This window comes from Elaeis guineensis, chromosome 14 (genome assembly GCF_000442705.2).
Source record: "Elaeis guineensis isolate ETL-2024a chromosome 14, EG11, whole genome shotgun sequence".
NCBI lineage: Eukaryota > Viridiplantae > Streptophyta > Magnoliopsida > Arecales > Arecaceae > Elaeis > Elaeis guineensis.
Genome location: NC_026006.2, coordinates 63,182,414 through 63,203,933, shown reverse-complemented (window position 1 = coordinate 63,203,933; position 21,520 = coordinate 63,182,414). Strand labels below are relative to the sequence as shown.

Here is a 21,520-nt window from a genome sequence, read left to right as displayed (position 1 = left end):
CTCAGCCCTCGAAGCTCATCCCCTCTGGGTCCGTAAAATGACCCTCAGTTAGTGGTTGGCCCTTGTCTACAGTAGATCATAGATTATTTAATCCTCTTTCTTTTGTCTACAGTAGATCATAGATTATTTAATCCTCTTTCTCTCATTTTTCATTTTCAACACACATCTTATCATGTTTTTTTTTTTTCTTTTGATACAAATATTTTTTTGCATGTATGTATTTAATCGCATTTTTCTGATCCTAAGTACTAAATTATTTATGATTCATTTCGGATCAGTCCAATCGATAATTTCTTCCATATGACAGAATACATATAACAGGATGTATCAAGCAGGGTTCATTTCGTTTACCAATTCGCCAAAATATCTAACTGCTGGCATGCGGTTGTACACCGGCAGAAGCTAAATTAATGAGACATGAGTTAGCTATAACTACTTTTCTCTTTTTTTTTAATATTATATTTACTGATTAGTATTTTTTTTGTGATATATACAGACGATCATACTCCAATGTATGTCACTATATATGATACCACCCAATCCACCGTACTACTGGCTTGCCGAAAGATATGTCAGATAGACACATCGATAGAACTCCAGATGTCACGGAGGAGGAGGCCTCGAATTACTCTATCTCGCTTCAAATCCAGCCGATAGCTATGATAGGATCTTATTCTATGAAAATTTTCTCAATCTGTAGCTCCAATTTGACACAAATGATGTTCATCCAAATGACTCGAAACTCATCTTCTAAGATGAAGGTCTCAAAAAGATGTGATTGATCTTATTATAGTTTTTACTCTACATATCCAATATTTGAAGGATAATGTGTATGATTTAGTCTCCAATAAAATAATTAATACAAAATAAGCTAATAGATGATTGGTGTAATAAATTAATTTTTTTTTAAAGCATATTAGATCCTCACACACACACACACACATATATATATATAGGCTTCTCCCTCGTGTTGACCGCTCTTAGCTCCACATCGGCCCCCTCCCCTCGCCACCTCTCCTTCTCCTCCCTCTCCTCGCTGCCACTCCTCCACATCAACCCCCTCAGCCTCCTCTCTGCCGCGATGATCGCCTCCCATGCCGGCTTCTTCCCCTTGCCGCCTCTCCTCCTCCTCCCTCTCTCTCACCGCCCCTCTTCCTCCCCCTCCTCGCACTGCCTCCTTGCTACCTCTCCCCTCTCCCCCATCAGCCGCTCTAGCCCTTCATCAGCTGCCTCTCATGCCAGCCTTCTCCCTCGTCGCCTTTCTGTCGCATCAACCATCTCGGCCTCCTCTTCGCATCTCCTGGTCCCGTTCCATCACCGCATCTCCATTTTGTCAGCCACTTTTCGCGCCAGCGCTCTCCCCTCGCCGCCTCTCCTCACGCTATCCTCCTTCTCGAGCAGCGACTTCCCATGATCTCCCGACAGGATCCTCCTTCTTCTCGTGCGGTAATCTCCCAGGATCTCTGTTATATTTTGCTCCAAATTATTCTTTCTTTATATATCTCCCGTGACAGTTGAAAATTCTACATCGGCTGAATCTCTATTTTGAGAAGGCTTTCTTCCTTTATAAGGAGGCCGCGGGCATCTTTCTTTGGTGGTGAAGTTTCAAGCATTCAGAGAAATTTCTAGGGTTTGTTTTTTGTGCGGCCTGTTTCCTGCCTGTGCTCCTATGCGGGTTTGCTCTCTGGCCGATCTCCCGCTTATGCTCTTGTGCGAGTTTGCTCTCTGGCCGATCTCTCGCCTGTGCCTCTTGTGCGGGTTGCTTTCTGGCTTTCTTCTGTTGGTTTTCGGTTGGTGGTCTACCTGTCTTCTTCCTTCTCGGTTTCACGGATGCCTTGTGCTGCTTCGGTTGGTAAGGAGGTATTCATCTTGATTTTTTGCCGAGAGTTGAGGAAGGTATCTTCATCTCAGGTATTGTTTTATCTTGATCTATTGCCGAGGTTGAGATTGGTTGATCCGATTGGATCTTGGTTGCCTTCTATTCGATATTTTGTTGCCTTCTTGTTGGTTTCGGATAAAGGTATTTTATACCTCATATTGTACCTATTTTTTGGGACAGATTTATAGTGGATTGCTCTTCTTCCCCGTGGATGTAGGCCTCTTGTGCCGAACCACGTAAATCTTGATTTCTTTGTCTTTGTTTATTTATGCCTGCAATGTGTTTGGTGAATTATCTCGAAGAGATTAGTTATTAGATCATAAGCCTAGATCGATCCAATCCGGTGCGCGTGGCTACAACAATTGGTATCAGAGCACTTGGATGGCTGGTGACAAGAAACAAAGTTTCTCAATGGCTAATGATCCGGTGTCTGTCTCTCACTCCACCACCATCAGGCATGAAGTGGCCGTCTTTGATGGCACGGGAGATTTTTCACTATGGAAGGTAAGGATGAAATATTTGTTGGTTAAAGAAGGTGTTGCAAAAGCCCTTAAGGGTATGGATTCAATCCCAGGAGATAATGAAGCTGTTAAAGAAGAGATTAACGAGAGAGCCCTAGGAACCTTATTTTCAGGTTTAAGTGATAAAGTCCTACGCAATGTTGTGGAACTAGATACAGCCAAAAGTGTATGGAAAAAACTAGACAGTTTATACATGGCAAAATCTCTGACTAATAGATTATATTTGAGGAAAAAATTACACACATTTCGTATGACAGAAGGAACTTCACTTAAGGATTACTTGGATGAGTATAATAAGCTCCTGCTTGACCTAGTAAATGTTGGTGTCGATGTAGATGAAGAAGATAAGGCTTTGATTCTAATTTACTCTTTGCCCAAGTCCTTTGAGCATATTACCACTACCATGCTTTATGGAAAAGAAACAATAAGTCTTGAAGAAGTAGAAGCTACTTTGTTGTCCAATGAACTTAGATTAAAAGTACAGCTTCAGCATCATGCTCAGACTCCAGCTCAAGGTCTTATTGTTAGAGGTAGAGATGAACAAAAAAAGGATGGACAAGGTAGAAGTAAGTCCAAAAACAGATCAAAGTCTAGGCCCAAAAGAGCAGGTATTTATCACTATTGCAAAAAGTCAGGTCACTGAAAATCTGAGTGTAGACTTCTACAATCTAAAAGGGAAAAGGAACAAAAGGATAAAGGAACAATCTCTGATACAGCATCAATTGCAGTTTCTTCAGGAAGTCATAGCAGTATATCAGATGATGCAGTATTCACAGCTGCCTGCAGTGTTAGTCATGCTGACACTTGGATAGTGGACTCTGGAGCATCCTTCCACATGACACCTCACAAGGAATGGTTCTCTTCCTTTAGATCTTGTGAAGGTGGTACTATTCTTCTTGGAGATGATGGCATCTGTAATATAGAAGGTATTGGAATAATTCAAATTAAATCAAATTCAAATACCATGATGATATTGGATGATGTCAGATATGTTCCTAAATTAAAAAAGAACCTTCTCTTAATACATGCCTTTGACAGAGCAGGATATGAGGGCAGATGGGGTAGAGGATCTATAACTATCAATAAAGGGGTATTAACTTTATTGAGAGATAAATTAAGTGGCACCCTTTACTACCTGGATGGCAGTACAGTTGTTGATCAGGCATCAGCAGTATAATCTTCTCTTGAGCAGTTGACACATTTATGGCACCAGAGACTAGGACACATTTCAGACTGAGGTCTACAGGAGCTGAGCAGACGTGGTCTGCTGAGTGGTCAGAAGATTGGTGCACTTAGATTCTGTGAGCACTGCATATTTGAAAAACAACACAGAGTCAGCTTCACTACAGGCGTGCATAGGACAACTGGTATATTAGACTATATTCATTCTGACCTATGGGGACCTGCACCAATTTTATCCAAGGGTGGATCAAGATATATACTTACTTTTATTGATGATTACTCTCGAAAAGTCTGGATATACACCATTAAAAATAAGAGTGATGTATTTGAAACATTCAAATGGTAGAAGTCTATGGTCGAGAGGCAAACTGAAAGGAAGGTGAAAACTTTTCGGACTAATAATGGTTTAGAATTTTGTTCTACAGAATTTGATGACTTTTGCAAGTCAGAAGGCATTATTAGACATAGAATAACAGTGGGTATACCTCAACAGAATGGTGTGGCAGAACACATGAACCGGACACTATTAGAGAGAGTCAGATCTATGCTATCTAGTTCAGGATTAAGTAGAGATTTTTGGACAGAAGCCGCTCACACAGCCTGCTATATTATAAACCGATCTCCAGCATCAGCATTACGCATGAAGACTCCAAAAGAGATGTGGACTGGAAGACCTGCAGACTATTCAATACTCAGAATCTTTGGGTGCCCAGCTTATGCATATGTAAAAGATGGAAAGTTGAACCCCCGGGCTAAAAAGTGTATATTTATTGGATATGCATATGGGGTAAAGGGCTATAGATTATGGTGCATAGAGCTAGGATCTCAAGGATTTCTAGTCAGCAGGGATGTGACATTTCATGAAACAGCCACTGCTTCAAGGCAGCTACAGCCTAATTCTTCTCAAAGTGATCAGGATCGGGATCAGCAGGATAGGAATGTTGTAGATATTGATCAGACTGTTAAATCACAACAACAACAGACAGATGCACAGATTCAGACTCAGGAGGAGGTGACATTACAAGATCAGGATCAGATTGAGAGTATTGCCACTCGCAGACCTAAGCGTCAGATCAGAGCACCTCAAAGGTATGGTTTTGAGGATTCTGCTTGTGCTGAGTTAGTCTATTATGCTCTGAGTGTTGCAGACACCATTGGTGATGAGCCGACCACATATCAGGAGGCTATTAGTAGTTCATGAGCTGATAAATGGATCATGACTATGGTTGAAGAACTTCAGTCTCTAGAAAAGAATCAGACTTGGGAGTTAGTTAAATTACCAAAAGGTGAGAAGGCAATTGGCTGCAAATGGATCTTCAAAAGGAAAGAAGGAGCCACTCCTCAAGATTTTAGATATAAGGCCAGGTTGGTAGCAAAGGGATACAGTCAACGGGAGGGTATTGATTACAAGGAGGTATTTTCTCCTGTAGTCAAACACTCATCTATCCGTGTGTTACTTGCTTTTGTTGTTTCTCAAAATCTGGAGCTGGAACAACTAGATGTTAAGACAGCCTTTCTTCACGGTGATTTAGAGGAACAAATCTATATGCAACAACCACCTGATTTTGACGTTCCAAATAAAGAAGATCATGTATGCTTACTCAAGAGATCATTATATGGTCTCAAGCAGTCTCCAAGACAGTGGTACCGCAAATTTGACAGATTTATGGTCGACCATGGATACAGTAGATCTCCATATGACAGTTGTGTGTATCACCAGCAGCTTTCAGATGGATCCTTTTGTTATTTGTTATTATATGTGGATGATATGCTAATTGCAGCCAAAGACATGTCAATCATCCAGAAACTGAAAGCCGAGCTCAGTACTGCATTTGATATGAAGGATCTTGGATCGGCAAAGAAGATACTTGGGATGGAGATTATTCATGACAGACAATCAGGTAGATTTTTCCTTACTCAGCATAGTTATATTGAAAAAGTCTTGGACAGATTTGGTATGTCTACAATTAAGCCTGTCACTACCCCATTTGCCAGTCATTTTAGACTTTCTGCCAGAGACTCTCCTCAGACTGAGGATAAGGAGAGATATATGTCTAGAGTGCCATATGCGAGCGCAGTTGGCAGCATCATGTACGCGATGGTCTGCACTCGACCTGATATTTCACAGGCAGTAAGCGTAGTAAGCAGATATATGGATAAGCCTGGAAAGGCTCACTGGTCAGCTGTGAAATTGATACTTAGATATCTGAAAGGCACTTCTAAATTGGGATTGATATTCTCTACACAGAGTAATTGCATAGTTACAGGATTTTGTGATTCAGATTATGCTTGTGACTTGGACAGGAGAAGATCTTTGACTGGATATGTGTTTACTCTTTCTGGATGTGCAGTCAGTTGGAAAGCTACTTTGCAGTCTACAGTTGCTTTATCTACCACTGAAGCAGAATATATGGCATTGACAGAGGCAGCAAAGGAAGCTATTTGGTTAAAAAGGTTAGTACAGGATTTGGGTCTCGAACAGGATTGTTTAGACATTTATTGTGACAGTCAGAGTGCTTTGCACCTTGCCAGAGACCAGATGTATCACGAACGAACAAAACATGTAGATGTCAGGTATCACTTCATCAGAGATCTGGTAGAGAAAGGTGATGTTAGACTTCAGAAAATATACACTACCCATAATCCAGGTGACATGTTCACTAAACCAATCCCTGCAATTAAGTTCAGGAATTTTCTGAACTTGATTGGAATAAGTATTTGGTAATGCCCTGTGGGGCTTGTGGTGAGGAGGAGGTCATAAAAGTTTTTTTTTATCCACATCTGATATAAAAGATACAATATTTGTCGCAAGGAGGAGGATTGTTATATTTTGCTCCAAATTATTCTTTCTTTATATATCTCCCGTGACAGTTGGGAATTCTACATCGGCTGAATCTCTATTTTGAGAAGGCTTTCTTCCTTTATAAGGAGGCCGCGGGCATCTTTCTTTGGTGGTGAAGTTTCAAGCGTTCAGAGGAATTTCTAGGGTTTGTTTTTTGTGCGGGCCTGTTTCCTGCTTGTTCTCCCGCGCGGGTTTGCTCTCTGGCCGATCTCCCGCCTGTGCTCCTGTGCGGATTTGCTCTCTGGCCAATCTCTCGCCTGTGCTCTTGTGCAGATTTGCTCTCTGGCGAATCTCTCGCCTGTGCCTCTTGTGCGGGTTGCTTTCCGGCTTTCTTCTGTTGGTTTTCGGTTGGTGGTCTATCTGTCTTCTTCCTTCTCGGTTTCATGGATGCCTTGTGCTGCTTCGGTTGGTAAGGAGGTATTCATCTAGATTTTTTGCCGAGGGTTGAGGAAGGTATCTTCATCTCAGGTATTGTTTTATCTTGATCTATTGCCGAGGCTGAGATTGGTTGATCCGATTGGATCTTGGTTGCCTTCTATTCGATATTTTGTTGCCTTCTTGTTGGTTTCGGATAAAAGTATTTTATACCCCATATTGTACCTATTTTTCGGGACGAATTTATAGTGGATTGCTCCTCCTCCCCGTGGATGTAGGCATCTTGTGCCGAACCACGTAAATCTTGGTTTCTTTATCTTTGTTTATTCATGCCAGCAATGTGTTTGGTGAATTATCTCGAAGAGATTAGTTATTAGATCATAAGCCTAGATCGATCCAATCCGGTGCGCGTTGCTACAACAATCTCTAAGCAGTGGCAACCCCATGATCTCTTAGTGGCTCTCCTCCTCCTCCCACGATCTGTTCCTCGCCGCCGTAATCCTTGTCCCCTACACCGTCACCTTCAGCAATGACCTCAGCAACCTGAGGGGTCAATTAGGTAGGGGGTGTGGATCAGCAACAGGGATGGGTGTGCACAAGCATGGGAGCACCGCGATTTTCGGGATGGATGTTAGACATGGCGAGGAGGTGGTAGGGGATTAGTCATCTATTTCGACATAATTTACCGTATGTGTAATATCAATTAAATTTATTTATTCATGGATAAATCAGTGTCATTCATCCTAAATCTGATAGTTAAAAAATTTTAATAATAAAAAGATCAAAATAACTCTTAAAGTACAGTAACAATCATATATATATATATATATATATATATATATATATATATATATATAAAGGACCTGCTATATTAAACTGTCTTCCTAATAAATTAGTAAACGTATCTAAAATATGTGCACACTGTTAGAAGCAAGCGGTATCTAAAATGTATATGAACACTGTTACAAGCAAGTAGTAGCCTTATCTATATCCATCTCTCCATATTATCAACTGAAAAATATTTGAGTGCATGCATGAGTGTTGATATTCATATGAGGATAGTTGGAATGTAAATCAAACTAATTGCAAAGTTTGGCATACAAACACTCCAGAAATGGGTTAGCATTGTGATAGAGGGGTGTGGGTGAATACACATGACGATAATAGGAATATAAATCAAACTAATTGCAAAATTTGGTATTTGAACACTATAGAAACGGTTCATGTGATTGAAAGTTTGGTATACAAACACGATGGAAACGGTTCATGCTATTCGATATTGTTGAATTACATTCAGTCTACTATCATCATTAGCATTGTGATAGGTGAGAGTAAAATAGCTAACTGGGTGGTGACTGGGGGTGATGAAGCAAAGACTCTCAGTACGCTGGATTGCCCATCTCTTCTTTGAAGACATAGCATAGTTCTACTAAAAAGTTTCATTAAAAAGGGCATTTACTGCATTTCTTCTAACCATGATGGTAGACAATTTCCAGGTGAGGTTAGACTGCGCAAAAGATCATGTGCGGGTTCGCAATCTGCCTGACAATGCACCAACAATTATGCGGAAATCCTGTATGATGGGAATGTGTTAGAACCAAAGGAAAGTGAAAAGCACATCGGTTTTGATTGTGGTTGGCGGCTCTGGCTTGGTGGAGAGTTAATAAATTACGTGGCAAAATGGGAGTTGTTCTCCTTTGTCGGATGCGGGTCCCGTTTCAAATGCAAGCATGCTTCTGTGATAAATGCACTAATTTTTTAGACTCATTTCTACAATTTTAAAATCTCTTTTGGCGTCAACGAATAGAGGGGGAAAAAGGGATTCAGATTAATTAGTGTGTACGCGGGTAGAATAAGCCCATCAGTTGGGAAGGCTCGGGGTATGACACAATTGGGCAGGTTAAGTTCCCAGTTCCTACAACCAATATTCCATGAGTCACGCATCGAAGCGTACAATGAGATATAATAACCGTATGGGTATCTGTTTAGTTTTCAAGAAAGCTAGCTAGCTTGGTGGAAAAATAAGCTAGTAAATGTATTAGAAATCAAGAGCACATTTGGTTCACGATCCAAATCGTGATCCAAATTGAAATTGGAATAGTCATATCCTCCAACATATTTGATTTACGATCAAAATTAAAATTTAAATAAAATTTTAATATCAAAAAACAATAAAAATTGAATTTTAAAAGATTGGAAGATTTCTTCTCGGGCCAAATAGCCCGAACACGAGTTACTCACTTCTATTCCAGCGTCCAACTCCCTTCCAGCGTCCAACTCCCTGCAACCAAATATGCTCCATTTGAAATTTCTTTTCATCAAAATTTAGAGGATTTTATTAAGGATATTGGTGCAAGGCTAAATGTAGCCAACATTGAGATCAGGTTTTGAGGTGTGTATGGTGGGCTTAATCAAAGAAAGAAAGAAGAAAAAAAAAAAAAAGAAAAAGAGAGGAAAAGAAAAAATGCCATGTACTGATTGTTTGTCTAGTTGGCGGATGCATTTGGATTAGCCGGTCCACTTTGGAATATTTTGTAGGGCGGTTTGTATTTCTGTAGGCATCCATAGGTAGGACGGACACAGTAAAAGTGAGGCTACAGGCATCGCTTGGATTTGTTGAGCAGCAGAAACTTTTAATTCCACTAAAGCTTGCCTGACTTTAGTAGAGAACCAGAGGGTCCTTCATGGATTGAAAAGTCTGCAAGCCCAGTGGACCCGAACATAATTCTTCGAAGCACGAAGGCACCATGGTTCAAATAACTTTTGTTATCAGGCGTGAGCAGCATAAAGTGCCTGTTCGCCCTCATCTTTTTCGTCAATCCTAATCCTTAAAGGAAATAATTTTTCTCTATCCGAACCAGGAACAGGCAGATCGGAAGAATGATTTTGCCCATGAGAGATAGTAACCAGAGGAAAGCCCATGTACAATTTTAAAAAGGAAAAATCTCTTCCATCGGGATTACCACAGGCACCCCCCTTGAAATTGAATTTAGAAAATAAGTTATTATGCATTTTTAAATGTTGATACCAGTACCACCATCAATACTGTTTTTTGAAATATTGATCTTGATGATTAGGAAATGCATGGCACCGACCCAAAAATCCTATTTTTCAATATGAAACAGGGGGGGCCATCTCGATACCAAATACTTAGGTATGCAAACCCTGGGAAATAATATACCTTTTTTCCATTTTGTCAGGGAAATAGTGATGCGAGTAGCAGCAATCAGAACAAATGTCAATGCACTAGAGAAGCACCTCGTAAGGTTCCAACATAAAACCTCCTCCCATACAGATCTAAGCCATCTTATCCCATAACTCTGACTTCACATAGCCAGTCTCGAAACAACATGTTTACTCATGGTTGTTTTCTGCTGCTAGGCCATGCAATAGGTCACATAAACTGCAGATCTACGTTAATCTATTTTGATATTTGATACGTAAGTGGAAGTGTAGGAATGATTCATGTTAATAATTACAAAATTTTTGTCGAGCATCTGTACTTTTAGTTGATTCTTTAATCCGTGATGTTTTAGGCTTCCCCGTTCCAAGTGAAGTAACAAGAAATTCTCATTTCTTTCCTGGAGATATTGTTACCATCCTCTTTACAAGCATGCAATTAAGCACTCACTGTAAATATCCCTGCTCCTGTACCTGAATATGCACCTTCAACCACTGCCAATTCGGGGTAATCAGGGTCGAGACCTATGCAGAGCAGATGGTGGCCAAGTTGCTCCATCCCAGAAATTGGTAAGCATATTTAATGCATAAAACATGCGGGAACAGTTTAGAGATATATATTTTCAGAAAGGACTATTAAAATAGTATAGGCAGAAACAATGCTCGATTCATCTTTGGAAGGGCAGTGGTAAAATCTGGTGTCATTAAGAACATTAGTGATGCTTCATTTAATACACCATAGTTATTAACTGTCACTTCCAGTCGGCTGAGCAAGGGAGGACTTTGGAAATGTAATAAGCATCCTAAAAATGAGCCTATCACCACGGTACTCATCAACTATAAAGCCTAACAAATCTTTTCACCAAATTGGTGCATAAAAGGCAGTTCGCATACCTTTTTCCCGTCATCCTTTTTGGTTGTTTGATAAGATCCCGTCATCCCCTCATCCTTTACTGATGCTTCCATGAGTACCTTCTGGACACACAGAAGTTGAAGAACGTAACTTTCAAGCATCACCTGGCAAGGTGCGTCAGTTTTGTTGCCTCCCATAGTCACAAAACTTCTTTCAGGTCCCAACTTTTCTTTCGTAGGGTCTGCAAAAATTATATTACCATAAAATGAAAACTCACAGAAGACATTTCAAAGAAAGGGTGTGCAAAATAAGGGTTGAAAAGGGAACAAGACAACCTCTGTTGCTCACTTCAGATTGAACTGGACACGGACCATCAGAGGGATCTCTGACAGAGTATTGTAGGACACAGGTGAGTTCATTAGTCCAGTACCATAACAGATCTTCTTTCTCTAGGAGAGTCAGCATAGAGGTGCAGGAAAACAAGACCTTACAGGGGGGAAGATAATACTTACGACTTATCATCAATACAACTCTTTTTAAGATGTAAAGGAAGTTCCTCCGTGGGCAATGCAGTCTCACCAGCTTCCTCAAAAGGATTTCTGGTTTTTGGACCATCAAGCAGTTCTTCATATTTTAATTCCTCATGTTCACTGCAACTGTCCTTGCAATCTGGAACAACTACAGTTCCACCACTTAGTGAGTTTAGAGAATTCTTTTTGATAGATATTTTGTTTTCTGACTCTTCAAAAGATCTGTTTTGGTCATGATTTTTAGCAGAAGATAAATAATGAAAGTAACCTTCTGTGCTTAATGTGTGCGCTTCCGATTTCTGGAACTGAATGCCAGGGCCCGACGGTTGTTCTACACTTTCACAATTGAAGTTGCTTGAAGGTTCACATTCAGAAGGAACTTTTGATTTGGATCTCCTTTGGATCGAATCTGCTGTAAGATTTAATTTCGGAACAGGGAAAAGGTCGAACAGTTTGTCTTCATGAAAAAAGTTACAGTCAAAGGATGCATTATTTATTTCTGTAGAACTTTTGGGACAGGAAGTGGCAAAAGAAGCCACATTATCTGATCTGCGTTCTTTCTTGAACGAGGAAATGCAATTTGATTTTAAAATTCCCTGAAGTGAAGAGGCCTTTTCTGAGCAATAATCTGCTTTCGAACTCAATTGATTTGATGTGCTTTTATTATAGTTCTCCGTTCCTGCCAAATTCCTTTCTCCAGAAGCTCTGCCACGGCTTGTATAAATCATTTCATCTTCCAAGACTTTCTCTAAATTATACTTTTTAACAAAGCTCGTATGAAGCTCATCCAAATGGCTTATTTTGCAATCTTTCAGTTCCACTTGGTGTGGTCTTAAGTCATAACTTCTTTCTTCCCTCACTGCAAATAACATGATGTTAATGGCAGAAGGAAGCTTTCCTTTTGTTTCTTTTGTTTTGTTTTTGCTAGAATCATGCCAAAATCAAATTGACTTTCCAAATCAGAATTTTATAATTGCAAATCATGAATAACCTGCAGCAGATGAACATGACTCTTCGCTGTAAGTTCAAGAAAATTAAAGAATTAGGATTAGAATCTGAAAGCGTATGTACGAGAAAGGACAAATCAAAAGAAGGTCCAAAACGTCACCTTAACAGACTCATGCTATCCTTCGAGTCTTCTGTTTTCAAAAAAGACCAAGCAGGTGGATTTAACATGCAGTCCAAATTGGATCTCTCTTTAAGTACGGGGTACCTGATCATCACATGTATCAGTACTAGCAACCATCTTCAAACAATAATGCAAACAGCACTATGTGAGAGGTACTTGTCCTGGTCAAACGATAGAAAGTCATACTCCTTTTCTGATGTTGAATAGCTGAAATAAGGGGAAGATGGTGCTGATATCAAACAGCGAAGGACCAACATCAATTAAAAGATTAGATTCAAAAAAAAAAACAAGTCTGGTTAGAATATATACAATCAAAAAATAGCAGTAAGTAATGTAACAATAGCCTATTAAATATCCACTTTTTTGGTGTCCAAGAACAAAAACTTTGAAAAGCAAAAAGGACTAAAAGTGCTATAAATTTCCTAGACAACTATCAGCAAAGTAAATGTTTATGTTACTGTAATAAACAAAAACTTTGGTATCCAGTTTATGTAAAAATGCAAATTTCTACCAAAAATTTATACAAGAAGTATCTGGCAAAACAGAAGCAAGAAGCATTGAACTCTGGCCATTGACTATGGAGTTGATTGGGGAATGGTTTGCTATACATTGCTCATCAGGCTATGCCAGGCAATATTGGACACTGCTGGAACATAAAGACATTTTGGTCTTCCTAAAGCAAGTATAACAACTTCCATTTCTCTGTGAAGATTAAACTGCATTTAAAGCATTTATGTCCCACTTTCTTGAGACAGTAACAACATAGGTATCATTGGATCATTATGGTAGAATCAGTATATCAACTATGCTGATTATAGCCACTCAGAATAGAGCACCATGACTGCACACATATGCTTGCATGCATAATCTCTTCATTACTGGGGCAAGAGCATTGTGACTGCATACATGTGTGGTAGGAAACAAGCGAATGCCACAAAGAAGCAGGCTTCAAATAATGGGCTAAGATCTCAACATGAGATCAATCTATCTAAAAGTTTTGCAGTTGAGTGCAAACATGAAAATATCACCCAGTTGCAAGTAATTCCAATATTCCATACTATATAAAATGCTTGCTAGTCCAAGCCATGGAAATGGAGTCTTTGCTATACACCTGGGGTGTCATTCACCAAAGGAATGCCAAGCACATAAAGACCATCAGATATAAGACTTTTAGTGTCTCAGATTGCTAATGCACTTCGGGCTTTAGCCGAGTAGAGCCCTTGGGAACAGTTTCGCGATGGATAATTCAGAATCAACATAGGTCTAGTCCAAGGGACAAATCAATAGGAAATGCTATTTGCCTTTTAAGGAGAACTTCTATGAAATGAAAGAGTTTCCATGAGCATCAGATATCATTGAAAAATCACAAAAAAAAAAAAACAAGAAGAAGTGTTATTGAACTTTTGCCTTCCATTCTTCCCAGTATGGAATGGGGGAAACAATAGCCGGAGAGTGTGCTATTCCCAACCATACCCTTTGCACTAATATGTAACTCATAGTACGGCCGGCAAACTCTATGCTTAGCACCAAGAGGTGGAGCTGCCAGCCTTCCTAGGCTTTGGGCGGTCCATTTCCTCAACTTTATTACTTACGCTTCTCTTCAACCGGTGCGGCCAATTGTCCTCTTCCTTCTTCCATCGCTAAAGAAAATCAATGGTCCACTCACAGAAGAATCTACCCTTTCCTGCATTAGGCACTCATCTATCTTTAACATGTAATTAGATAGGGTAATCATTCAAATTAAGAACCAAGCCTCATTGCTTTTTATTTCACCAGAATTAGAGCCATAAGGCTCTATCCATTTATTCACTAGACCCAACAGTAAATGTGATTTTTTTTTTCACTTCCAAAAAGAAAAAAAAATTTGTAACGATCCGGTAAAGGATAAACTCGGGCCTGAATATTAATCTTTCAAGGACAGCTGCTACTTCTATTAGAATTTAATTTGCCAAAGCCTAGTGTTTGAGCTACTCTCGGGCTAAAACGTTCTCAAGGACATCTTGTGTTTTCTTAATTGAGAGTACCTCAAAACCCTCAATGCAGATGTTCTTGTCCAACTTCTAGCTCAAGATTATGCTTCCTCCTACCACTTTTAATTCCTTTTCTAAAGATTGCTCCTTCTGTTTCTCTCCAAAGAGTGTTTATTGTAGGAATGCAGTCCATAATAAGGACATTCACCAAAACTAAACAAGCTACACTAAATTTACACCCTTTGAACCTTTGATGGATTTTAGGTTCCAGCCAAACTGTTTCAAGCTATAGTTGACAACTATGTCAACTGTCAAGTAACTCCAGTAGATTCACCAGTACCTTCAGATCCAACGAACTCCATATAGGCTCTTGAAAAACAAAATAAGTATATGATCATATAAGCTAAGTACACACCTAAAACAAAATAAGTATATGATCATATAAGCTAGGGTCTCGAGTGAGAGTTCAATGTATAAATGTGTAAAACAAAGTGCACTTTCTAAATGAATGAAGGTGTTGGTCTAAAAGCTAACGTTTGCATGGATATTATAGCAGCAATCTGTGTGCCCCAAAATATCCCGATGCAGAAGCCTACATGCATAAAATGCAAATAAATATACAATTATGTAAGTGATCATTATTAATTGTCAGGATGTTACATTTGAAATTTAACGGTTTTTGAGGATAACCCTCCCATCAAAGATTCATTGCACAAAAGATCCCTCTCATATATATTCGTGTATCAGGATATTTTTTATCCCTGAGATAAACCAATAGGGACCCAAATTAACTCTCTATTGCCATAATGAAATATTTGTCAAGCTTCTACCCACTACTACTCTCTGTAGGCCCTTTGGAGCTTCTAGCTAGCAAATTATACCTCAACACCATTGTCTCATAATTCAAGGTGAAATCAAGATCTTAGGTCTAGAAAAGCTGGGGACAAGGAGCTCAAATTCAATGACAATGGTATACTAGTTGGAAGGACCTAAGGGTCAAACAACGGTGGAAATGGCAAAAAGTGCAGCAAACATTCCATTGTAATTGATGAGAAGTTAACTTCAGTCTTAAAGAGGAATTTCTGAGATAAGAGAGGTCTTGATCTCCAAATATATAAAAGCCGGGGTTTTATAAGGGAGGGGTTATATGCAAAACCCATCATCTAAAAACATTGAATTTGAGAACATACATGTCATCCAGGTCTCGTAGAAAATGGCACAAAGGAAACCAGTGCAGCATTGGTGAAATGTATCTTGAATATGGGGGAAAAAAAAAACTGATAGCATTTCAACATGAAGAGAAGATGAATATTGGAGAGTGTGATCTAGCATGGTTCAGATAAAACTATCATGTGCCAGAAGTAGGCCTCAAAGGCTACCTGATGAGAAACTACACAAGGAAAGCCCATAAACAATGATCTGGTACTATAGTTTTCTTAGTTTCTTTAACCGTTTTTTAGTTATAAAGGACTAATGAAATGCTGTATGCATAAATATTCTCGGCAATATTATTACAGCTAATTCTATGGCAGTCTTATACACAATTTACCTACAAATTTGAAAGTATAAAAGCATATAAACTAAAAGAAAAACCAACAAATAATGGACAGAAACAATCTGAGATGGTTTGTCATATATTATTCAAATTTCAAAATAGCAGAAAGTCAAGACGCTTATTCAATGATACATAGCAATTAAGCAGTTATTTGCCATTTGTGTCAGTATTTCTTTTTTTGGCTTTTCAGCGATGCAGTAGTTATTTGCCATCACCCAAGATTGAACCCAAGAAATTCCCATGGAGAGTTTGGTGCCAACCAGCTGAGCAAACAATTGTTGGCCATAGTCAGCAATATTTCAAAAACATTGTTAGGAATGTGAAACATGTGAAGATTTCAGTTCAACAACATATAGAAACAAAACAAATACATCTAGAGCCAGTAATGTTACAAAAACCTAGCTAGGAATGTAAAACACCTGCAGTGTCCGATCTTTTATGTGCTTCAACTGCAGTCCTACAAAATAAAACATTTTAGTCAGTATATTGTTGGTCATTAGTCATTATAGCTATATGAAGCTATATTTGGAAAAAGCAACCTTTTTTCCTGAAAACAGTTATCTCCAAAGCCATAGTCATATATTTCAGAATTTTTAGAATCGGAGAAAATGGAAGGATGGCCATCAGAATGGAATGGTGTCATCTTCCATAGCACATCATGCTTCCTTCCATCAAGGAAATCATCATCTAAGACATCAGATCTGGCTGGCAAACATGCTGAAACAGTAAGATTCTGATCTATGAAGTTTGTCTTAGATATTACAAGAAATTAAAATAAAAAATGTGCCAAAAAAATTTTAATACAACAAATTCATGCAGTATTCCACATTCTGACAACAGGTGACCAAAGAGTACTCTGATTTCCAATTTGAAGACAAGCTTCAATGAATTTGCTATTTTAAAAGTTGTAACATAACAGTGCAGGAATGCAACAAACACAATTCACCAACTATTGAGCATAGATTATGTTTTCATCAATATTTAAGTACAAAAATATAAGAATGTCAAGAGCATTGACCCCATAACTTAAGAAGTTTAAAATTATTACAACACTCATAGGCATGCAACATACAGAACACCAAGTCATCGTTCAATTAATAAACATCAAGAAAGGGTTAACTAATGGAAAAGTAGTTGTTGCGGCCAATCTCCTGTTGCGCCTAGCTCTAGGGAAGAGCAACCTACAAAAGAAGTCTACTGATCAGAATTGTGTCCAATGGAAACTCTCCAATGCTTAAGTCAGTGAAGAGTGGTGAACAGCAAATAGAATATTCAAAATGGCAGAGTGTTAGCTCAGAAGTGTCTTACCAAAGCTGTTCGTTTACCTCTCTTTTATAGATAATCTGCTGGTAATCGTTCGTAACGGTTAGACACATGGATCCCGCTTATTTCGAAATTATGTGATCATGAAATTAGCAGTTAGTGCCCACTGATAATCGTGCATGTAGCCGTTATGCGCCTTCCGCACCAGTAGTTTTCAATATGCCGACTATATGTCAGTAATCTTGATGTACCGATTGTCTATCCGTACATATGGTATATTGGCTGACCGTCGGTTGGTTATTCTGGCATACCGACTAGTCAGCGATCATCATAGTTGATTTGGTTCCAGATGGAAGTTGATCGAGAATCTCCGACTGTGTCGGTGCAAGTGATTGATAGTCGGACGTTCTACTTGTTACACCGATTGAGAGTCAGATGACATGTTGTAATCGAGCCGGAACTTATTCTGCAATGTGGCTTTGATGATCCATCGCCAATCGCCGACATATGGTTGGTTGGCCGACTGTGAATCGGGGGGGAGTAGATTCAATCACCCCAACAGTTGCCCCCCACTCCCAAGTTCAAAGTAACTTGACATGTGGTTTTGATATGTGGCCTGACACGTTGGACGATGGGAATTATTACGTGTCATCTCGAGCCACGATTCTACGGTCGATTCAACTGTAGGCATTAATGATCATCTCGAAAGTCAAAAAGTCTTGAGCCATTAAGTCATTTTGATGGTCATGTTGCCATCATTAGCATGTCCAACTGAAAAGATGGTTTGGCGTCTGAACAATCCGATCGATTTGGTTCTGATCAGTCGATTTTTGCCACGTATCCGACAGCCATGGTTTCCGACTATTCTTGTGGATAATGATGATGTGGCATGATCTAATGGTGGGTGCATCAAACCGTCCGAATGATAATCGGTTCAGATATCGCCACATGTCGGAATATAAGAGAATCTTAATTTGAATGAGTTCATCTTGGCCGTTGAGGAGTCTTATATATTAAATCCTTTTCATCTCTCTGGATCCTTCACTATTATTCTGAGTGTTTGTTACCTTCCTGCAATCAAGAGCCTTTCCGCGGGTGTCAAGGGCTTCGAGCTTTCTCCTTCCCTATTTTTATGATCCCTCAGGCCTTCTTAGCTCTCAGGTCAAACTTCTCCCCATTTCCCTTTTCCCATTCCTTTGCCTTCCTTTAGATTTCTTTTCTGCCATTACCAATGGCCACTAGCAATAGGAAAGGGAAGGGTAAGGCCATATCTAGGGAGGAAGGTGACAGACCTATAGATAGGTCTCCTAATCTCTCTTAGGGTAATCGGCCTACTGATCTGGCAGGCGACTCTATGTCGAATCTGGCAATGGAGGTTTCCTCTCTGTCAGAGTCCATCATTGCTCGGTTTCGGGAGTAGTATCACATCCCAGACCAGTTTTGGTTGTTTGCGCCTGGTTCGGACGATCGGGTGATATCCCCACCTCTGGGTCAAGTTGCTTTCCATCTGGAAAATCTTCGGATCGGGCTCTGATTTTCAATTTCGGAGTTTGTTCGGAATGTTTTGGATTACTACTGACTTTGTCCAGCCCAGCTCGCACCGAATTCCATTCGGATTCTCATTATTTTTGCTTTACTTTGTCATATGGTCCCGACCATACCTCGAGTGTCTCTTTTTTGACCCTTCTTCCTCCTTCGACCCCACCCTAAGGCCGAGAGCTGGCGGTTATTTTTACTGAGGAAGGGTCTGTTTTTCATCACCGACCTTCTATCTTCCATCCATGACTAGAAGATCCAATTTTTCTTCGTCTCCTCTTCTTCACCTTGGGGCTTTCCTTCTACCTGGGCGAATCCAAACACGAGTTCGAATGAGAACAGTCGGATTGACGTAGCTGACAGAGAGGACTTCTTCCGATTAAAGGACATGGAAGTCCCGCGTAACTAGTGACAGAGTAAGCTTTGTACAACGTTGGACTTAGTTCAGCGCCTGTCGTAGGTATAATTTAGTCGGTCCTTTACTTTTCACTTGACTTCTTATTACTTAGCTTTCTTTTGTGATTGAATTGTTATCTTTTATTTGCAGCCATGCAGTCTTTGGCGTGAGTCTCAGTAGCTGATGTCTGACAGCACGCCGCCAAAAAGAGAGCTGCGGCTGGTGCGGGGCCATTCCAAGCATCGAAGAAAAGTCGGACCAACACACAGTTGACGACAGTGAGAAAGACTGATACTCCATTGGTAGTCGTCCCGAAAGCCAGAGCCGAATCCATCATCGCGCTGCCGGCTCCGACAGTGCTTCCACCAATTGAAGCGCCTCCATCTGGAGGGGAACCAGACAAGGACGATGATGTTGCGGTCATCAAACCAGCGCCGATGGGGGGTTGGGCAGAAACCGTGCTCGAACTGGCCACCGCGGTGCCGATGGTAACTCGAGCACCCTCAATGGGGCCGACATTATCTCGGGCACTCTCAATGCCCGAATGGATGGCGGCCTCAAGCAAGCGGCCACCCACTGGAGAGCGGGAGAAGGCACCAGCTACCTTAGCTAACGATAGGTCGTCGACGGGCTTCACATGGGCTCTTCGACGTCCAAATTTTTGCAGGTGAGTCGGCCTTGACGAACCCAAAATTGGCCAAGCAACTCATTGAAACTGCACTTCTCCCGGCTGACAGGGAGAGTAGGAAAGATCGGATGGTGTCTGAGATGTTTTTGTCTTTTTATCCGATGATGCTTCGCGTAAATCGATACATTATTTTTTGATTATTTTTCTTCTGTCTGTTTTATCTGACTTGTCTTCTTTTCTTTTCAACAGGTGCATGACATGCAGGCATTGGAGAGTGGATACCGAAAAATCACCGACTTTCATCGAATGTGGATCGACAAGGTTACGGCCGCCAATGCCGAGAAAGCTACAGCCATTGAACGGCTTCAGGAGGCGACTAAGCGAGAGGAGAACTCTCGCATGAAGGTGGAACTGGAGTCGGTAAGAGCCGAGCGAAAGTCGGCAAGAGGCAAGTTGCAGTCGGCCCGTCGAGTTGGAATCGACACAGCAGGCCGTCAAGTCCCAAGAGTCCCGGATTAAAAAAAAGAGGCATGAAGTTAATCGACTCCGAAAAGAACGTGACGGCTGCACCAAAGAACTGGAGAAAGAATAGAAGAAGCATCAAGCCACCGAAGCAAGGTTGGCACTGGCTGATGCAGAGTCGGCTTCCACCAAGAAAGAGGCGAAGTCGGCTTGAGAGACACTCAATCGGGCACGGGAGCAAGCCATCGAGAACTACAAAGGGTCCGAGGACTTTAAAAATAAAATCCTCGAGGATGGCTACACATCTTATTATGTCGGCTATGAAGACGACAGAGACGCAATCGGAAAGTTATACCTGAACTTAGACCTGAGCAGTATCACCATGTCCCTGCTCCTGAAGAAGAGATCGCTGAGGGGCAGCCCCAAGGAATCTGCACCGACTGCGCCAGAGTCTGCTCCGATTGCTGAGGAAGCCGCACCTGAGTCGATCGGAGTAAAGCCGGCTACCATTGAAGATCAGGAGACTGAAGCTGCGGCAGCGATTGATGCAGCAACTAAGGACACCAATTGGTAATCGATGTTGATATCGTAGACTTGTAGACCTCTTTTTTGTTATCAGTCGGTAGTCCAACTGATTTTTTTGTAATCGGACCTTGGGTCTAATTTTGTACTTTTTCTTGATGAATGGATGAAAAATTTTTCAAATATTGAAAATTTTCTAAATATCGAACTTCTTGTATGTCGTCTTTTTGAACGTGATGTTCGTTATTGCCGATATAGTCAAATATCGATTGGATAATCAAATGCTAATCAAACAGCCGAATATCAGTCGAAGTGCCAAATGACGATCGATAGTCGTAGTAGAATAATTTGCCTGCTAGTCGGATATCAGCCAACTTAGCTTTTAGGCATAAATTTTCTTAAGTATTCGATATATGGTGATAAGCCGAATATCCTTCCACCAACAAAGTAGAGTCGGTATATTTTTTTGATTTAGCCAAGGTCAGATCGGCTTATTCTTCCACTCAACTATGGTTGACTCGGCATATTATTCCGTTCAGCCGTAGCTGAGTCGGCATATGTAATTGTCTGACTGGAATCAGTATGTAGAGTCGATTGTTGTCAGTCTGATATCATAGTCGAATGTCCAAGAAAAGTCAAAATCTGATCATTTCATTTCAAATGTGTCGTACATATAGATAACTTCATTGACAATAT

The 21,520-nt window shown here is 40.4% G+C and overlaps 1 protein-coding gene across 13 annotated transcripts in view; it reads right to left on the bottom strand.

Moving 5' to 3' along the window:
* Positions 1-10,592: 10,592 nt before the first annotated feature.
* Positions 10,593-21,520, bottom strand: part of LOC105057207 (uncharacterized) — a 28,486-nt gene continuing 17,558 nt past the window's right edge. For 9 of the 13 annotated variants that reach the window (XM_073248823.1, XM_073248834.1, XM_073248826.1 and 6 more), the window contains 9 exons: positions 16,556-16,733; positions 16,436-16,473; positions 12,648-12,720; positions 12,471-12,575; positions 12,354-12,379; positions 11,345-12,221; positions 11,168-11,217; positions 10,874-11,073; positions 10,593-10,782 (listed from right to left, as the gene is read on the bottom strand). In XM_073248823.1, the coding sequence (XP_073104924.1) occupies positions 10,732-10,782; positions 10,874-11,073; positions 11,168-11,217; positions 11,345-12,221; positions 12,354-12,379; positions 12,471-12,575; positions 12,648-12,720; positions 16,436-16,473; positions 16,556-16,733 (1,598 nt within the window). In that variant the 3' untranslated portion in view covers positions 10,593-10,731. The remainder of the gene's footprint in view (positions 10,783-10,873; positions 11,074-11,167; positions 11,218-11,344; positions 12,222-12,353; positions 12,380-12,470; positions 12,576-12,647; positions 12,721-16,435; positions 16,474-16,555; positions 16,734-21,520) is intronic. The other 4 variants (XM_073248832.1, XM_073248833.1, XM_073248831.1 and 1 more) reach the window with 4 other exon arrangements.